We start from the raw sequence: 21,473 nt of genomic DNA, 5'->3' as shown, positions 1-21,473 counted from the left end.
TATCAGTTAGGCCCATCTATGTGCAGATATGTGTGTCTGCCTACAGTGCGGAAGACCCGGATTCGATCCCTGGGTCGGGAAGATCCCCTGGAGAAGGAAATGGCAACCCACTCCAGTATTCTTGCCTGGAAAATCCCATGGACTGAGGATCCTGGTAGGCTACAGTCCATGGGGTCACCAAGAGTCAGACACGACTGAGCGACTTCACTTCACATGTACAAATGACACCATCCTTGTGGTAGAAAGGGAAGAGGAACTAAAGAGCCTCTTGATGAAAGTGAAAGAAGAGAGTAAAAAAGCTGGCTTGAAATTCAACATTCAGAAAGCTAAGATCATGACATTCAGTCCTACCACTTCATGGTAAATAGATGGGGAAACAATAGAAACAGTGGCGACTTTATTTTTCTGGGCTCCAAAATCACTGTAGATGGTGACTGCAGCCATGAAATTAAAAGACACTTACTTCTTGGAAGAAAAGTAATGACCAAACTAGTTCAGTTCAGTCACTCAGTCATGTCCGACTCTTTGCCACCCCTTGAATCACAGCACACCAGGCCTTCCTGTCTATCACCAGCTCCCTGAGTTTACTCAAACTCATGTCCATTGAGTTGGTGATGCCATCCAGCCATCTCATCCTCTGTCGTCCCCTTTTCCTCCTGCCCCCAATCCCTCCCAGCATCAGGGTCTTTTCCAATGAGTCAACTCTTTGCATGAGGTGGCCAAAGTATTGGAGTTTCAGATTCAGCATCAGTCCTTCCAATGAACACCCAGGACTGATCTCCTTTAGCACGGACTGGTTTGATCTCCTTGCAGTCCAAGGGACTCTCAAGAGTCTGCTCCAACACCACAGTTCAAAGGCATCAATTCTTCAGTGCTACTGTGTTGGGTACATAAATATTTACTATTGTTATGTTTCCTTCTTGGATTGATCCCTTGATCATATGTAGTCTCCTTCCTTATCTCTTGTAATATTCTTTATTTTAAAGTCTATTTTATCTGATATAAGAATTGGTATTCCACCTTTCTTTTGATTTCCATTTTCATGGAATATCTTTTTCCATCCTCTCATTTTCAGTCTGTATGCATCTCTAGGTCTGAAGTGGTTTGCTTGTAGATAGTATATATATGGGTCTCATTTTTGTATCCATCCATCCAGTCTGTGTCTTTTGGTTGGATCGTTTAATCCATTTGTGTTTAAAGGACCCACTGATATATATATATATACGTATATCTTCCTATTGGCGTTTTCTGAATTGTTCTGGGTTTGTTTTTTGTCTTGTGTTTCCTGCCTATGGAGGTCCCTACGCTAAAGCATTTATTTTACAGCTGGTTTGGTGGTGCTAAATCCTCTTAACTTTTGCATGTCTATAAAGCTTTTGATTTCTGTATCAATTTTGAGCGAGATCCTTGATGGGTAGAGTAATTTTGGTTGTAAATTTTTCTCTTTCATTACTTTAAATATATCCTGTCATCCCCTTCTGACATGTAGAGTTTCTGCTGAAAGACTGGCTGTTAACTGTATATGGTTTGCCTTGTATATTACTCCGTTGCTTTTCCTTTGCTGCTTTTAATATTTTTTCTTGTGTTTAATTATTATTTAATATGTATCTTGGTGTGTTTCTCCTGTAAGGGACTTTCTGTGCTTCTTGGATTTGATTCACTATTTCCTTTCCCATGTTAGGGAAGTTTTCAACTATAATCTCTTCAAAAATGTTCTCAGACCCTTTCTTTTTCTCTTCTACTTCTGGAATACCTATAATTCAAATATTGGTGCATTTAGTATTATCCCAGAGGTCTCTGAGACTATCCTCGGTTCTTTTTATTCTTTTATCTTTATTTTGCTCTCCAGCAGTCATGTCCACTATCATCTTCTTCCTGTTTTTCTGCTATTGCTTTCTTCTAGAGTATTTTTAACGTCAGTAATTGTGTTGTTTGTCACTGTTTGTTTACTCTTTATTTCCTATAGGTCCTTTTTAAGTGTGTTAAGTGATTCTTGCATTTTTTCCATTCTAATTTTGAGATTTTGGATCATCTTTACTGTCATTACCCTGAATTCTTTTTCAGTTAGTGTACCTATTTATCTTCATTTATTTGATCTTGTTGGTTTTTACCTTGTTCCTTCATTTGCACAACACTTCTCTCTCTTTTCATTTTATCTGACTGTGTTTGAAGTCTCCTTTCCCCAGGCTACAGAGTTGTAGTTCCTCTTATTTTTAGTTTCTGTTCTCAGTAGGGGACTTTGGCCCAGTGGTTTGTGTAGGTTTTGTGTTGGTAGGGACTTGTGCCTGCATTATGGTGGAAAAAGGTGAGTTTTTTTTCCCTCTTACGGGTAAGGCTGTGTGAGGTGGTGTTTTGGAGTTTCTTTGGGAAGCCTGTCTGCTGGTGATTGATCTTGTCTTGCTTGTTACTTGGGTAAGGTATTCTGTGCTAGGTGCTGCTGGCAGTTGGATGGTGCCAGGTCTTGGATACAGGTGAAGGCCTTGGTGGAAGTTCTCACTAATTAATAATACTCCTTGGGGTGAGGAGTTCTCTGGCAATCCAGTGTCCTGTACTCATCGCTCCCAGCCCAGAGAGTCAGGCCCAGTTTCTGACTGAGAGAAGATCCCACAAGCTGTTGTTATGGTAATGAATGAGATTAAAACAAGCACACAAAAACAGGAAAAGCAAGAAACAAAAAATGAACTCCAGACAAATGGTAAATGCAATACCAGATAAATAGTAACGATAAAAAAGTAACATACACCCCTACACACATATACACACAAACAAAACCAAAACAGTCCAAAGAAAACAAAATACAAGAGAGTGGCCTGGCTAGCAAGGGAAACCAAAAGTGATATTAACCAATTAGAAACAAAACTAACTAAAACAGAAAACAAGTCCAAAACAAAGTGCCAACTGAGGAATAAAGCAAAGAAAGCAAAGTGAACTAACAAACATGGTGGAAAAAAAGAATGAAAAAAAAAAAGAAAAAGAAAAGTTAAATAGAAGTATATAAAAATGTTTATATATATTTAAGAATAACTACAGGAAAAGAAAAATTAGAAAAACAAACAACTTCCCCCAAAAGCAACCAGACAACTGCTCAGAGCCAACATAGAGGTAGAAGTATATAAAGGAAATAAAAAGTATGATTAAAAAAAGTTCTCAAATGCTTAAATAGGGGAAATAATAATAAAAACAACAACCACAGCAACAGAGAAAAAAAAAAAAGAAAAAAAATCCAGAAGCAACTACAGAAGAAATCAAAATATAAGAATAATAATAAATGTTTTTCTCGGGTCTCAGCTGTCAGCGCCTTTTTCCCCACTGTGAATCACAGCCCACTTCCACCTCCAATACTGGGGGAGGGACTGGTCTCTGGACCTGCTGTGGGGACAACTCAGTCTCTAATCTGGCCCTACTCCTGCATGTTCTTGCCTCCAATGTCCACAGCTGCCAGAGCTAGGGCATTTTCTTTTGTGGGAACACTCATTGTCACAGAGTCTACCAAACTGATTGTATGGATTTAATCTGCTGCTTGTATAGCTGGTAGAAAGGTTTTTGATTCTTTCTTTAGCCATTCCATCCCTGGAGCTCAATTGTGGTTTTATCCCTACCACTGCATGTGGGTCATCCACAAGAATTTTCTCCTGAGGGTGCACTGGAGGATTTGATTCTGTGCTAGTGTGGACTGGGTGTGTAGGTGGTGCAGCTGTTTGGATTACAGGGACCCTGGCGATGCCAGGTATGCAGGGAAATCTGGTCACTACAGGCACAGGAGATATGACACTATTAGGTTTTTTTCTAGCCTATGGTATCTCTGCCCCAGTGGGGATCAAGCATGGAGATGGCACAGCTACTTGGATTGCAGGGACCCTGGCGGTGCCAGGTGTGTAGGGAAGATGGTGACTATGGGCAGAGGAGATACAGCATTTTAGGATTTTTTTTTTTTTTGTCTCTGGCTGCTTTGCCTCTAGTAAGGATCAAACTTGGAGGTTGTACAGTTGCTTGGAGCGTGGGGACCTTCATGATGCCATGTGTCTAGGGATGCCAGCAGCCAAGGTACTATTATTAATAGAATCTTTTTCTAGTCTTTGGCAGCTGGACTTTCAAAGGGCCTCCCTGGCTGGTCCTTGTCTATTGTTTGACATATCAGGCACTCAAAGGGCCACCCTCTCTGGGCTCTTTCTCTAATGGTCAGCTGCTGGCACTTGCATGTGGGGAGAGAGGCTACATTGATGGCTTTACCCTCTGCCCCTAACTCAGCAGTAGTGCCCTGCTTCCTGGTTTTGCTCCAAAGGTATTCCACACTCTGATCTCCTCCCTCCTGTCCCTTTGGGCCATCTCCCCACAGTCAACAGCAGTCCTCACCCTGGGATTGCTCTCTTATCACTAGGCTCCAGCTCCCAGCCACCATACATTCTGGCGGACTTGCATTCTTGTCTGGGCTATGTAAGGCTGCGGCATGGATTGTTTGTGTGGTTCTCACTCCATTCAGACTATCACAGATCAGCTGCTTCACTCTCCAACAGCCTCAATTGCCCCTGTGTGAGGTCCTCACCCCTGCTTCACCCCCCCACTCTGTGGGTGCAGGTCTGGTCCTGCTCACTCTTCTCTTTTTCCCTTTTCTTCCTTCATCCTGTTGATTTTTACATGGTTCCGGTGGTCATGGACTCCTGCCAGTTTCAGCTGGTACATTGCAAGGTCTTCTGCATCTGAAGAGGTGTTCCTGATGCATCTTTGAAGAGAGATGCATTCTACGTTTGACTACTTCTCTGCCCCCTGTCTTTCTGTCTGAGTATTTTTAAATAAAAATTTACAGGACTCTGTCTATTAAACCCTCTGTCATCATATTTAGTTTTGGAATTTACTTAATGACTTGTTTACTCTTTTTTAAAAATTTTAACCGAAGAGAAAGTCATAATTCTCTTCACAACTATATTTGAGAAGTTTGATTATTTTGAATGTGTATGTGCTTTGGTTATCATGATTTGTTAATGTTCTTAAATAGGCAGAAAACCAAAAGCTTCTAGATGAGAAGAAACAATTTGAGAAGATTGCTGAAGAATTAAAAGGAGCAGAACAAGAACTAACTGGGCTTCTCCAAACCAGAGAGGTTCGTTTAAAAAGGATACATTTTTTCTTTCAAGTGTTTTGTTAGTAGGGTACAAATTTACATTGTAGATTATATGGCTGTTAGATTTGCACAAGATTGCTTCACAAAATTCCTCTTGAACATGTGTTTCTGCTGTATTTAGTGTGCTAACAATTGATTTAAAACAGAGAACCTCCATATTATAATGAGGCAGAGAAATGTCAACATTTAAGATACCAATAATATAAGCATGGCTTATAACAATACATTTCTTGATGCCTTGTAAGTATTTATTACTTGATACTTTTAATTTTAGCTTTTATTAACCTCTTAGTTTAAAATTAATTGATACTTTTAATCTTAGCATTTATTAAGTTCTTAGTTTATAGTTCTCATGTTATAGTTTTAGAATGTCTTTTATTTTTAAGAAGTGTTCTCCGTCTATTACAGTATTAACATTGTAATTGTCTTTCTAGCATAATAAGAGTAGCTTACTTTTCTGATATTGCCTGATTTCATTAACTAATATATTTTTTTCTTAATAATGTGATATTTTAGTTGAAATTGATTACTTGGTAGTATAAAACAGACAACAGTATTTTATAATATATAAGTATAATTTTACTGGTTGAGCTTCAGAATATGAAAATGAAATTTACTTTTAGTACTGCATTTGTCATTGCTCATTGTATTAGATTAATACACTGTATTAAATTTAATGCTCACTAAATGGCATTAAATCAATTTAAATTTAGAAATTTTGGCATATTTTTTACCAAGTATATAACTTGGTATATAACTTTACCAAGTATATAACTTTTACCAAGTATATAACTTGCTTACATAGAGTGACCATACTTCTTAAGTGAGAAAATTGTAAAAGCATTTGCTGTGATAATATGTGTTTATTTTCCAGAAAAAAGTACATGATTTGGAAATACAGTTAACTGCCATTGCAACAAGTGAACAGCATTATTCAAATCAGGTTAAAGAGCTGAAAACTGAGCTTGAAAATGAGAAGTATGTTTTCTATCTATAAAGTAGTTTTTGTGTTCAATTCCTAAACTTTCTGTAGTATTATAAAATATTAACTACTTTTCACTGTAGTTAATACTAAATTAGTAAACTATGTATAATGCTTTTTTGAATAGGCTTAAAGTTTCATTTTATTTCTGATTAAAGATCAAAATAATTTATCAATTTCATTGTTAAAGAAACTACGTATTATTGACGTAAGAAGAGTATATCACAAACTTGAGAACTATATTAGAAGAGTGATATTTTTTTTTGGAGATTATTTAGTTTCTTATAAAAATAATCATTTGTAGTTCTAGCTGTAGTTTTTTTGGTTGTTTTACTAAATTACTTTGTAGGTTTGAATTGATGAAATGACAGAAATAGAAGTTCATCTCTTATATTGTCCAAGCATAATATTTAGTTGCTTCACCTACTTACTAAATTTAATTTCTAGAGAAAATAGGAGGAAATAATTGTTATGTTGTCGCTTAGGAAGAACTAAATTCAAGGAGGCAGTCTAGTGGAGAGCATAATTTTTGTGTTCTGGTTGCTTTTCAGCTCTAGATAAAAATAAGAAATAAATAATTTACTCAGCATCTTGTCACTTCTCTTTCAGCTTCCATTCCCAGCTTCTGGTACCTTTTCAACAGTACTTTTGTAGGGGCTCTGGGTAAAATTCATCTATTAAACCAAAGTCCTTTTTAATGAATTAACTGATTAATATAAATTTGTGTTATCCTTGGTATATTTGCTCTTTCAACTTTTCATTTTTTAATTAAAACACTTTGATGAGTTTCCAGCATTAGTAAGTAGGAGATATAGGTGCTTCTGAAATCATTTCATGAGCCACACACTTCCCTTCCCTTATTTAAAATTGATCCTGGCTGGAACTAGTAACAGCAGTAATCTCTTTTCTGATGCAGAATATTTAAGACCTTGTAAGAGCAGTGTAAGTGTTGTGCATATGCATAAATTTTATTTATTTTAATGAAAACATTAATATTCATTTAAGTGAATTTAGTAATATTTAATTAAATCATTAATGTCTCATGTAATACTTAAATCATCAGAAATTTGAAATAGTTTCTAAGAGACAGCCTGCTAGAAAGAAAATATTATATGTAAAAAATAATATGCTTTTCAAAATTTGTGGAAAGATGAAGGGGGAAGCATTATGGGAAATATGCTAGGAAATATATGACATCTCAAAAAACTTATTATAGAAAAATTTCAAATACATACATTGTTAAAAGAGGGAATAATGTAATGAACCAGCATATACTTACCGTGCATGCATGCGTGTGTGCTTGCTAAGTCACCTCAGTTGTGTCTGACTCTGCGACCGTTATGGACTGTAGCCTGCCAGGCTCCTCTATCCATGGGATTCTCTAGGCAAGAATACTGGAGTGGGGTGCCATGCCCTCCTTTAAGGGATCTTGATCAAACCCGTGTCTATTATGTCTCCTACACTGACGGGCAGGTTCTTTACCACTAGCATCACTTAGGAAGCTCATATACCTATCACTCAGCCTCAAAAATTCTTTACTAAAAGCCAGTCTTGTTTCATTTGTAGCCCCAGCCATTCCTTTTTTTCCCCTAAGATTATTTTGGATAAAATTCTATATTATATAATTTTATGTGTAAATATTTTGGTATGATATGTTTTTTTTTAAAAAATAGGCTGAAGAATACTGAACTAACTGCAAGCTGCAACAGGCTTTCACTGGAAAACAAAGCACTAGCACAAGAAACAAGTGATATGGCCCTAGAACTCAAGAAACAACAAGAAGACATTAATGTGAGTTGAAAAAGAAAGTATCAGTGACAGTTTTCTTACTGTAAAGTTAGGGGCTTAGAAGAGATTACCACTGAAGATTCTTTCAGCTTTAAAAGTCTGATTATCTTAGATTATCTGATTATCTTTTTCTTCTAAATACTTTGTTTTAGAAGAAAAATATGCGTATTGGTCCTCAATGGTAATAAAAGGCAACAGAAGATGGATGCTCCCTATTGATAAAGTTATTCTAATTTGAAGCATCAAGATTTTTATGAAGTGTTTTAATAAAATATTCAAGTATTTGCTAGCAAATAATATAAGACACTGTGGAACATACAGTGATAAATAAAATATCATCCTCCCTCTTTAGGAGTTTATGACTCAATAAAAAAGTGCTTAAAATATATGTATTGTTTTGGACACAAAGTGCTATCAGAGTTCACAGGATTACCTCTGCTTAGGGGAAAGAGAAGCCTTCAGAAGAATATAGCATTAAGTTTTGCCTTAAAAAATGAGTACTTATGAGCTCAGTAGGTGCAATGAGTGGAAAAGCATTCCTTAAAGCCATAACATGTACAGAGGACACAAGTCTCGAAGTATCAGTGGGAAACAGCAAGTAAGACTTATTTTTTTAGCTAGTATTAGTATATAGATATTATTAGGGGAATAGATAAGACTGGAAAAGTTGTGTGGCACTATACAAGTTAAATAGCCCATTCTCTTGTTTTATTTATAACTAAATGAATTTTAAGACAGATAAAGATCTTAAATGTTAGTTTCAATTTTATTTCTGTTGAAGTAAAATAATTAATATAAACAACACATTATTTCTTTAGAATAGCAAAAGGCAAGAAGAAAGGATGTTGAAACAAATAGAACATCTGGGAGAGACAGAAACACAATTAAGGCAAGACTAATGCATTGGCCTTTTTGACTAGTTAAAAATAGTATTTCTTTTCTATTAACTTGTAGTTAATTTAGATTAATCGTATGTTTAATATAGAATAAAGTAAAAAATTAGACTTAAATTATTGTTTTGGAATCCTGCTTAAAAATAAAATTGTAATAATACCTATTTTATATTTAGTTTGAAATAATGATATTAGATACAGAAATTAATTTGAAAGTATCATAAATTTCCTAATAATTAATATTAATTTTAGAAAGTACACTAATCATATGTCAGAACATTTAGAAAGGATATTTTAAAAATCTAATATTATTTTAAGTATTTTCTGTTTTTCTTGGTGTTTTCACAATCATCTACTTTAGTACCTGTATGCCAGTCAGTCAAGTGGATATAGCATTATTTTAATTTGGATATTTACATTTTTCAGTTTTTCACTTTCATAGATAATACTGTAGTAAACATTTTGGCACATATAGATTTTTTCTTAAAGTATAAATTTCAAGTGTGAATTTATTGAGTAATTTATTTCAATTACTTTTGATAGACAAATGATTTCTAATTGGTTCTATCACTTGTAAAGTATGCAATACAATCAATATTTTATGAAAATGCTGGTTATAAAAATTTCTAATTACTTTTGGATGTTATCATCTATTTGATGATATAATAGAAACAACTTACAGATCTTAGGATTTATAATTTTCATGTTTTGGGTAAACTTTGGAATTTTTTATGTGTGCTTACTAGAGTTTCTTCTTTCTAAATTGCTTATATGTATTGCCTACTAATATTTTGAGATCTTGATTGTTTTCTTACTGATTTAGTTAAGCTTTTAAAAACATATTAATCCTTATCTTGTTTTATTTACAGCACATATTTTCCCTAACCTGTTGTTTTCCTTTTACTGTGGGTAATTATTTTGTCATACAGAATTAAAAAAACATTTTTTTATTAAATCTAAATTGCCTTCTTTTTGAAATTTTTTCCCATTGCTTTTATTAATTTATAAATTTATAAATGAACTTAGAAGTTTATTTTTTCCTGCCCTACAATCAAATATTAATATTTTTTTAGTTATTTAAAAAAATTGATATATTGATATTTAGTTTACCTTTCTCTTTTTCAAATAATAAATTAATAAAATAATCTCAAATAATAAAATCATTTCAAGTATCAATTTACTTTTTTTTTTTCATTTATTTTTATTAGTTGGAGGCTAATTACTTGACAATATTGTAGTGGGTTTTGCCATACATTGACATTAATCAGCCATGGATTTGCATGTATTACCCATACCAATCCCCCCTCCCACCTCCCTCTCCACCCGATTCCTCTGGGTCTTCCCAGTGCACCAGGCCCAAGCACTTGTCTCATGCATCCCACCTGGGCTGGTGATCTGTTTCACCCTAGATAATATACATGTTTCGATGCTGTTGTCTCACAACATCCCACCCTCGCCTTCTCCCACAGAGTCCCAAAGTCTGTTCTGTACATCTGTGTCTCTTTTTCTGTTTTGCATATAGGGTTATCATTACCATCTTTCTAAATTCCATATATATGTGTTAGTATACTGTATTGGTCTTTCTCTTTCTGGCTTACTTCACACTGTATAATGGGCTCCAGTTTCATCCATCTCATTAGAACTGATTCAAATGAATTCTTTTTAATGGTAATATTAAATATTAGTAATTAGTAATGAGTAAAAAAAAGGTAATATTCCATGGTGTATATGTACCACAGCTTCCTTATCCATTCGCCTGCTGATGGGCATCTAGGTTGCTTCCATGTCCTGGCTATTATAAACAGTGCTGCGATGAACATTGGGGTGCACGTGTCTCTTTCAGATCTGGTTTCCTCAGTGTGTATGCCCAGAAGTGGGATTGCTGGGTCATATGGCAGTTCTATTTCCAGTTTTTTAAGGAATCTCCACACTGTTTTCCATAGTGGCTGTACTAGTTTGCATTCCCACCAACAGTGTAAGAGGGTTCCTTTTTCTCCACACCCTCTCCAGCATTTATTGCTTGTAGACTTTTGGATAGCAGCCATCCTGACTGGCGTGTAATGATACCTCATTGAGGTTTTGATTTGCATTTCTCTGATAATGAGTGATGTTGAGCATCTTTTCATGTGTTTGTTAGCCATCTGTATGTCTTCTTTGGAGAAATGTCTGTTTAGTTCTTTGACCCATTTTTGATTGGGTCATTTATTTTTCTGGAATTGAGCTGCAGGAGTTGCTTGTATATTTTTGAGATCAATCCTTTGTCTGTTTCTTCATTTGCTACTATTTTCTCCCATTCTGAAGGCTGTCTTTTCACCTTGCTTATAGTTTCTTTTGTTGTGCAAAAACTTTTAAGTTTCATTAGGTCCGATTTGTTTATTTTTGCTTTTATATCCAATATTCTGGGAGGTGGGTCATAGAGGATGCTGCTGTGATTTATGTCGGAGAATGTTTTGCCTATGTTCTCCTCTAGGAGTTTTATAGTCTCTGGTCTTACATTTAGATCTTTAATCCATTTTGAGTTTATTTTTGTGTATGGTGTTAGAAAGTGTTCTAGTTTCATTCTTTTACAAGTGGTTGACCAGTTTTCCCAGCACCACTTGTTAAAGAGGTTGTCTTTTTTCCATTGCCTTGCCTTTCTATATCCTTGCCTCCTTTGTCGAAGATAAGGTGTCCATAGGTTCGTGGATTTATCTCTGGGCTTTCTATTCTGTTCCATTGATCTATATTTCTGTCTTTGTGCCAGTACCATACTGTCTTGATGACTGTGGCTTTGTAGTATAGTCTGAAGTCAGGCAGGTTGATTCCTCCAGTTCCATTCTTCTTTCTCAAGATTACTTTGGCTATTCGAGGTTTTTTGTATTTCCATACAAATTGTGAAATTATTTGTTCTAGTTCTGTGAACAATACCATTGATAGCTTGATAGGGATTGCATTGAATCTATAGATTGCTTTGGGTAGTATAGCCAGAAAATTGCAGAAGAAGGTAAACTTCCAAACTCATTCTATGAGGCCACCATCACCCTAATTCCAAAACCAGAAAAAGATGCTACAAAAAAAGAAAACTACAGGCCAATATCACTGGTGAACATAGATGCAAAAATCCTTAACAAAATTCTAGCAAACAGAATCCAACAACATATTAAAAAGATCATACATCATGACCAAGTGGGCTTTATCCCAGGAATGCAAGGATTCTTTAATATCCGCAAATCAATCAATGTAATACACTACATTAACAAATTGAAAGATAAAGACCATATGATTATCTCAATAGATGCAGAAAAAGCCTTTGACTGTATTCAACACCCACATATGATTAAAACTCTCCAGAAAGCAGGAGTAGAAGGAACATACCTCAACATAATAAAACCTGTATATGACAAACCCACAGCAAGCATTACCCTCAATGGTGAAAAATTGAAAGCATTTCCCCTGAAATCAGGAACAAGACAAGGGTGCCCACTCTCACCACTACTATCCAACATAGTTTTGGAAGTTTTGGCCACAGCAATCAGAGCAGAAAAAGAAGTAAAAGGAATCCAGATAGGAAAAGAAGAAGTGAAACTCTTGCTGTTTGCAGATGACATGATCCTCTACATTGAAAACCCTAAAGACTCTACCAGAAAATTACTAGAGCTAATCAACGAATATAGTAATGTTGCAGGATATAAAATTAACACACAGAAATCCCTTGCATTCCTATACACTAACAATGAGAATACAGAAAGAGAAATGAAGGAAACAATACCATTCACCATTGCAACAAAAAGAATAAAATACTTAGGAGTATATCTACCTAAAGAGACAAAAGACCTATACATAGAAAACTATAAAACACTGGTGAAAGAAATCAAAGAGGACACAAACAGATGGAGAAATATACCGTGTTCATGGATTGGAAGAATCAATATTGTCAAAATGGCTATACTACTCAATTTACTTTTAACACTACTGTAGATCTATGACCTGGTTTTTAATATACAGTATTTTCATGTTTATTATTTTCTAAATAACCTGTTTTTTTTACTTTCATTAGCAAATTTAATGATGTGATAATCTTTCCCAAATTTACAAATGTACAATATATTTATAGCATTACCTTCAGAGAGGTTCAGTTCCAAGATATACATGTAGTACAAGGTGATAATTATTTGTAAAAATATGAGATGAGTGAACAAGGCACACAAGGCAATGTTTCTACAAATAGTACCAACTACAGGAGTACAGAGGAAAAAATATTTTCTTTTAATAAACTACTGAATGTTAATTTTTTTCATCTGTTTGTAAAAAAAAAAAAATGTGCAAAAGTGTGTTTCTAATTATTCCCTAAATAGCCAGCACAGCTATGCTTCTGAGTCTTATCTAACAAAATCTGCAGTGTCTTTAATATCTTTTGTAGCCTGTAGTTGCTCTGTAGCCTGGAGTTGAGCCTTTTTTCCAAGAAACCTTAGCAGCCTTGACCTTTGGTTCATTTTCCATCTCGGAATAGAATGGATTTTCAAAATTGACATTTTGTTTTGGTTTTCGTTTGAAGATATTCCATTTTGTTGGCTGAGTTTCATCAGGACTTGAGGGACCTGGCTTTGTTTCTGAACCCTCTTCAGCAGGGTTAATAGGACTTCCATAGTTTTTGTTATACACCATTCCAGATTCAGTTAACGGGGCTGTTGTTGGCTGAGCCACCATGATAGTAGTGTCTGTGGAGGCGTACGTTGGGTTCTCAAATATTATGGGTGGCTTCCTGAAGTCTGTGGCAAAATGTTCCCTTATTGCCAGTGATCTGTCAAGAGTAGACTCAGGCCCCAAACCGGTTACTCCAATATGCATGTTCACATCATCCGCTGATCTGAAGCTCATCCCATTTCCATTTTCAGAGGATTTAAAACTGCTTAAGCTTGACAGCTTGGACAGGGAAGACAAAAGAGAGCTGGTTTTCTGATAGTGGAAAAGTCCTAAAGTGGCTAAAGCAGCAATTATGATGATCAGGATGATTGTCAACAGCACAGACGCTGTTAGTTCCTGGAGGAACGAACACCTTGTGAAAGTCCCGTTCCACAATATTCTCCTACGTAACCACTAGAACACTTGCATTTCCACATAGCCACTAGCACGCTTGCATTTGGGAAGGTTATTCTCATCAAAATAGCTGCTTCCTCCATTCATACACCTGCATGGAGGGGGCATAGTGATACCACTTACAGTGGACCCTGAAACATCTACTAAAGGGTCCCAAGCTTCAGCAATCCACTGATCAATAAACAGACACACCGATACAGATCTATATATGCTTGATAGACAGCTGATAGGAGATCTTATTTTTTAAGACCTTCAAAATTACCCTTGCTAAAGATTGTAATATTGCAAATACTTCCCTGGTAGCTCTGGGATAGAGTTTTATATTTCCAGTTTCCTTTTAATCCATTAGTAATTTAGATGATTTCCAAATATTTGGGGACTCTTGCTTGTAATTATATGCTGATGTATTAAGTTTTGATTTAGGTTTGATTAAAGAATGTGGTCATTAAAACTTAACTGTTGTAAATTATTTGATATTTACTTAGACCTGGTCTGTCTCCCTCATAGGACTGTTTGGGCATTACATGAGGAAATATGAATAAAGCATTGAGCACAGTGCCTGATACTTAACTGTTATTATTTTCCATATTTGGAAAGTCATCTTTTATTATGTTTCTAAGGATTACTTTTGTCTTTTATGCTTACTTTTCTTCTTGAGAAGATTACAGGTTAAATCTGTGATTAAGCCACTAAACATTTTGGGGATGAAAGTGAATACGTATTTAGAGAAAGGCTACTTTTTATCTAAAGAGAATTGAAATTATTTGGATATCTTTTTGTACATCTACCTACTCTATGGACTTACAGAACTCTAAATAAAAATATATTTAGAAAAAGTAAGAATATGCCAATTAAAGATTTAAAACTCAAAGAGTAAGTAGCCTAGACTGTTTTTATGAGGCCAGTTATTCCACATGATTGATTACTATTCCATGCATTCACATTTGACCTAGTAACATATCAGCTATAATAATAAGAGTCTACAATTAGCAATAGCTTTAAATATCCCTCTGAGACAAAGCACTGTTGTTTTCCATCTTTTTTTTTTAAGCACTGTTTTTAAGCACTGTTTTTAAGCACAGCAGGTAGATTTTTTAAAAAAAGTTTGAAAGGATTATATATGCATATGGTATAAAAATCAAAGAGACAAAGGGATATGGGGAAAAAAAACTATCTTTGTTGCCTTTTGTCTTCCTGCTATCCAGTTTTTCTCTCCAGAGGTATCATGGTTTCCTGTGTATGTTTCTGTGAGATATGCTGTACATACATAAGGATACATGTATATGCAAATATCTCAGTCATACAGTTCTTCATTAAAATAACCTGTATATATGTCCCTTCTGTGAGATATGCTGTACATACATAAGGATACATGTATATGCAAATATCTCAGTCATACAGTTCTTCATTAAAATAACCTGTATATATGTCCCTTATTTATTTGTACAGCATTATGACTATGTCTTAGAATGATGACTAAGAAAATAGGAAAGTGAAGTCTTGACTTAAATAAGAAATGTTTTTCTATCTAGATGTTTCTTTTTTATGTAAAAATAACTATAAAGATCAAAATAATTTCAAAATAAATAAATTTAGGAGTAGAAGTGTATATACCAATGCAAGAAAATTAATTAAAATGAAAATATAAACCAATAAAATTTTTTAAACTGATCAGTAGTCAATTTTAGAAGTTTCAGAAAGGGAATAAAATGAAGATACAGACTTTATTGTAATGTCACTCTTCCATTTCCTTTAAGGAATGAACTGGAATCTGTGAGAGAAGAACTAAAACAGAAAGGAGATGAAGTTAAAAGTAAATTGGACAAGAGTGAAGAAAATGTATGTTGTATTTTATAGAGGTTCTATCACAAAATTTCAAATCATAAAAGCAGTAGCTGGTGTCCAAAAACAAGTATACTATTGTATGGATAACTGGAGGGCCAAGGACTGTTGTAGGCTGTTGACCTTAAAAGCGTGGGCCACATTGAGTTGTTTTACTTATGTGGTTTTTATCTAGAAGAAATAACGGCATAATTCTAAATTTCTTTAACACTTAACATTTATATATGTTGATTTATATTTTAGGCTAAATAAGAGGCTCATGCTTTAGTAATATAAAATATACTGATAAAGTGATTAGTAAGTTTGTGTTATACGTTGGTGAAATGATTTGAAAGAGTTGAGATAGGAAGGCTTTTAGGGAAGATTATCACAAAAGTAGAATAGTAGAAAGTATGTGAAGTGATTATGGTGTATAACACACAGTGGGAGAAAATTGTGCCAAAATAGATTGCAATGATCAAACTAGATTGTGAAGACTTTGACTTTGTTTTTGCATTCATTCCACAAATATTATTAACTACCTACAATGTGCCAGGCAGTGTTTTGGGTGCTGAAGTTTGGTTTTGGTTTGTTTTGTTGGGCAGTAGTGATCCAATTAAGGTTTTTTATTAGACAAGTAACATTTTTAATTTTTAAGAACAGAGTAGGGAGAGGTGAAAGGCACTGGAATCAGTTGGAAGGCTATAAAAATAGTCTTGAAAGCTTTGAAAAAAATGTTAGTGAGGACTCTTGCCTAGTTTAGCTCACTTATACTTGAGCCATTCATTGCAGTTAGGGGATAGAGTAATCTCTCCAAGCCTGAGTTGCATTCCCACCCTTGGAGACAGATCAGTCCCCATCCAACTTTATGAACTGATCAGGATTACTGTGGAATTTACACTAAAAAGAAGACCAAAACACAGGTGTTTTGTATAATTGCTATTGGAGACCATGGAAAGGACAACTATCTGAACTTGAGTCGGGACAAGCTTCCTGGAAAAAGCAAAATTAATGTTAAAACCTCCGATTAACTGAATTAGTGGAAGGCAGTGGGGTAGGCATAAGTAGATCAGGGAGAAGAGTACTTCAAGTCACACCCACACATACAATATATGAAGTATGAGAGAGCCTTGGAAATATGAGAGGGCCCCTATATTTTAACAACTATACAAAGTTTATCTAGGCCAAAAGGTGGAGTTTAAGATAGTGATGTTAGTGGAGAGAGTATAGAAAGATGAGAGATGGGAAGATAAATGGAAGAATGTGGATTGGGAAAAATGAGGGTAGATCATTTAAGGCCTCACAGTTATATTTAGGAGTTTGAGGTTGTTGAAGAGTTTTGACCTGAAACGTGTCATAATTATATTTACATGTTGGAGGGCTTTAAGACTATTGGAATAGTCTAAGGGTAAGATGAACTATATTTTTAAGGACTTGCAATGAACCAGGAACATTATAGATTCCTCATGTTATTTAAGCTGGAAGTCATTTTTGTCCTCATTTTGAGAATTAGGAAATTGGGCCTCTAAAAGGTAAAAGTGCCAAAAAGCTACATGTCTAAGAAGTGGTAGAGCTGCCTGTCTAACATTCTTTAGACTATACTACATCCTCCTCTCCGCCCCCCCCCACCAAAAGCTGTTTTTTTCTTTCAGTTTCATATTTATTAGTTAAATTCAGCCCCCCCCCCCAAATTAAATTAGTCTCCTAAAGACTTGGTATGTAATTCACTACTTTAAAATTTGTGTCAGAGGCTGCTTCAAAACACTTATCTTGTTGGTGTAGAGGATGGTTAATGTAAAACAAAAATCTTCCACTAAGAACTTAAAATTTATTTTACCAATGTAGAAGATATTAATGATGAGTTAAGAAAAAAGTGAAATGCAAGACAAATTGATAGCATTTTTAAGCTTTTCATGGTTGGATTTCAGTTTACCTATTGAAACAGTTTCCTGGAAAGAGTTCAGGTTGCAAATATTTCTTGGCTATTTTACCTGGCATTGAAATTCGTTACACTCTTCTTTTATCCCAATCCCAAAAGGTTTTATCTGAGCCTTTTCCCCCTCATTTCTAAAATGGGCATAATAATACCTATTTTTCTACATCATTGGATTGTTACAAAGTTCAGTTTAATAAATGTTTGTGAAAAACATGTTTGAAAGATGGTAAACATCTATATATAATTTAAAAAATTCAGTATAAACTGGGAAAGCTAATAAAAGATTATAAAGGGATAACGAGGCTAAGATAATAATGAACATTAACATATATGCACGAAAACATTTTTTTTATTTTTTAAATATAAGAATTTTATATATTTAAAAAAAATGTAGCTGAAATAAACTGGCAGAGCTGATAGATATTTTTTTTTTTTTAGAAATAAAAGACTAAGCTTTATAATTCCATGTCTAAAAGATACTCATAGAAGAAAATAGAATTTCTGTTAACATTTTTAATCTGATGTTAAATAATGTTTTTTTAGGCTCGAAGCATTGAATGTGAAGTTATGAAAAAAGATAAACAAATGAAGATACTAGAAAACAAGGTATTATCAGTTGTGAAAAATACTTGGAACTAGAGACTCTGTAACAATATATGTATGGCTTGACTCTTCAGGGCCATCCTTTACATTGTCCTGTACAAAGAGATCTCAGTTCTATTTTGAAGGCTTTCAAGAATAGTATAGGATTTTTATTGCAGGTTTGTTTGAAGAGGCTTTGGAATTAGGAGTTTCTGCATAATGCTTCAAAGAGCAAAGCTTTATTAAATTGCTTGTCCACTATCTCTTTCCTTTCTCCAAATTTCATTCCCTCAGCAGCTGCATTTGCTGTGGATAGCTTTAGAGTGGCAAGATGCTTTTAAAAAAATCATTCTTCAAAAAAAAAATCATTCTTCAATATCTCTCCCATTTTTTATAGTCAAAGGAGCTGCAGAAAAATTTCCCCTTTCTTTTTGTGAGATGTTTTTACTCTCTGGTTGGTGATACCAATTCACTTCCCCCTTCTTTGCCTTTCACCACACACTTGTCCTAAACGTGACTTTCTGTGAGTGAGTTAGTGAAGTAGTCCTTTGAAAAGAATAGTTCACTTTTGGAAGTTCTGAGCTCTAATAATTAATATTATTTTTTTTCTAGCTAGAATTCTAGTGAATACAATTCTTTGATTTTATGTCCCGGAATTATTTTACTTAAAAATGAACTGTAATAATTTAAAACTTTTATAAGAATTTCTGGGCATTCCATCAAATATATTAATTAGTCCTAAGTTTAGATATTATTTAGATTTAAAAAGATGAATACTTAAGTTATTTTAATTTTCATTAGTTTATTCAGAAAGAAGGGAGAGTGAGATGGGGCAGTAAAAATGACAAAGTTGATCTGATGTTACTATATATATATATTTTTTGAACTGTAGTAACTACAGTTATAAAGGGTGTTTTTATAATGTATAGTAATGTCGGTTATAATTTTCTAGGGAAAGCTAAATAGGAGAAAGGTATGATCATCAATATTAACTCTCAAGGGAGTAAATTTTGATGGTCTGAAGAATGGAGAAATATGTAAAATGTGCTTTCTCAGGCAGTATTATAATCTGGTTATACTTAAAACTGATAGTTTGAAAATTTGTTCAGCATTCATTTGGTAAGGCCAAGAAGTGACTGATTTTCTTGTCTCTATTGAGTTTTAAATTTTAATTACATTTTTATTACTGAAGTTTTAATTAGTTCTTTAAAAAATCTGATCAGTTGTCTTTTATGGTCTCCTGTTTCTTTTTCATAGTTTAAGATCTTTAAAAACAATATTTAAAATATTTTAATTTGATATTGTTTATTTAATAATTTCAATATCTGAAGCCTTTTCAGTTCTGATTTTGCTCTTTGTTCTTTCTACTAATTTTCACTCTTGGAACCTTATTTCTTTACATTTTTTATTTCTTGGAACTATCTGTGGTAATTCTTTGAGGCTTGTGATGAAATTGATATCCTCCCAAAAAGATTATCTTGAGGGCACTACTAATTTTAAAGTAAATTCTCCATTTGAAGTTTTTTGAGATTATTGAGATAACATGAATTCAGCTGTAACTAACCCCTGCCCCCCAAATATAAGGCCACTTCATGGCTACTACAGATTTTCAGGACAGTTTTTATACCATTCACTCAGTGCCAAGGTCAAGACAAATTTCCTTACTGTATCCTTCTATGTGGCAGATTTATTTCTTATACTTTCACTGATTAGGTAGTCTTTTGAGTTTGGGACTTTATGCAGGCTTGTCTTACTGGATTCTGTACCTTTAAAGAGCTGTCAGTTTTATCTCTTATCTCCTTTACCCTAGGTAGGTTTGACATCAATAGAATTATTTAATGTCATGACTATTTAGTTTTGACTGTGCTGGGTCTTTGTTGCCGTGCGTGGGCTTTCTTTAGTTGCGGTGAATAGGGGCTACTCTTTGTTGCAGTGCATGGGCTTCTCGTTGCAGTGGGTTTTCTTGTAGAGCATGGGTTCTAGGCTCATGGGCTTCAGTACTTGCAGCATGGTATCTCAGTGTTTGTGCATGGGCTCTAGAGTGTGGGCTCAGTAGTTGTGGCGCATGGGCTTGGTTTTTCCACAGCATGTGGAACCCATGTCCACAGATTGAATCCATGTCCCCTCTATTGGCAGGTGGATTCTTAACCAAGACACCATCAGGGAACTCCTAATGAGATAGTTTTTGAAGTAATCTCTATGTTAATATTTTTGTTAGTTTGAAAGTATTTATTTTGACTGGAATATTGAATAAAATACTTTTAATTTCTCTTCATTTTTTAGTGTAACAATTTGAGGAAACAGGTTGAAAATAAAAGCAAGTTTATTGAAGAACTCCAGCAGGAGGTATGTACTGATTCTCAAAATCAAATTACTTTTTTTAAAAAAACCCTTTATATTCACTGCAGTTTTAGAGAATAACGCTTTCCTTTACTTTAGTAATTTTAGTCTAAGTCACTGAAGGTATAAGTTTGAATCACTTTGATATTAAATATAATTATTTTTTACTTCTAACAGAATAAGGCCTTTAAAAAAAAGAGTACAGCAGAAAGCAAGCAACTGAATGTTTATGAGATAAAGGTATTTGGAATCTTTATTTTTGTTTTAAAAATACTAGTATATAGATGAGAATTGAGAAATTTAAGCCCTTTGCGTGTGTGCTAAGTCACTTCAGTCATGTCTGACTCTTTGCGATCCTATGAAATGTAGCCTGTCAGATTACTCTGTCCATGGGATTCTCCAGGCAAGAATACTGGAGTGGGCTGCCATGCCCTTCTCCAGGGGATCTTCCCAACCCAGGGATCAAACCCACATCTCTTATGCCTTCTGTATTGGCAGGCAGGTTCTTTACCAATAATGCTACCAGGGCAGTGAATGATAGTGAAGGACAGGAAGGCCTGGTATGCTGATGAAGTTGCAAAGAGTCGGACATGACTTAGTGACTGAACCACAGCAACAAAGCCCTTTATATTGTAGCAGTTATTTTAGTTGTAATAGAATGCACAGCTTTGGTTTAGCTGTGTTAAAATCGTTTAAGCCAGAGGTCCCCAACCCCCGGGCCATAGACTGGTACTGGTTCATAGCCTATTAGGAACCAGGCCGCAAAACAGATGAGTGACAGGCAAGTGACCAAAGCTTCATCTGTATTTACACCCACTCCCCATCAATCTTATTGCCTCCTGAGCTCTGCCTCCTGTCAAATCAGTGGAGGCATTAGATTCTCATAGGAGTGCAAACCCTCCTGTGAACTGTGTGTGCTGAGGGATCTAGGTTGCA

At 34.7% G+C, this 21,473-nt stretch overlaps 1 protein-coding gene across 2 annotated transcripts in view; it reads left to right on the top strand.

Annotated features, from left to right (window-relative positions):
• Positions 1 to 21,473, top strand: part of SYCP1 (synaptonemal complex protein 1) — a 129,716-nt gene that overhangs the window by 61,955 nt on the left and 46,288 nt on the right. For both annotated transcript variants that reach the window (XM_061119938.1, XM_061119937.1), the window contains exons 16-22: positions 4,994 to 5,098; positions 5,994 to 6,097; positions 7,775 to 7,892; positions 8,708 to 8,778; positions 15,616 to 15,697; positions 20,481 to 20,543; positions 20,715 to 20,777. In XM_061119938.1, coding sequence (XP_060975921.1) covers positions 4,994 to 5,098; positions 5,994 to 6,097; positions 7,775 to 7,892; positions 8,708 to 8,778; positions 15,616 to 15,697; positions 20,481 to 20,543; positions 20,715 to 20,777 — 606 coding nt within the window. The remainder of the gene's footprint in view (positions 1 to 4,993; positions 5,099 to 5,993; positions 6,098 to 7,774; positions 7,893 to 8,707; positions 8,779 to 15,615; positions 15,698 to 20,480; positions 20,544 to 20,714; positions 20,778 to 21,473) is intronic.

This window comes from Dama dama, chromosome 20, assembly GCF_033118175.1.
Source record: "Dama dama isolate Ldn47 chromosome 20, ASM3311817v1, whole genome shotgun sequence".
In the NCBI taxonomy this organism is placed as follows: domain Eukaryota; kingdom Metazoa; phylum Chordata; class Mammalia; order Artiodactyla; family Cervidae; genus Dama; species Dama dama.
The sequence above is the reverse complement of the archived record's forward strand: the minus strand, read 5'-3'. Positions and strand labels throughout refer to the sequence as shown.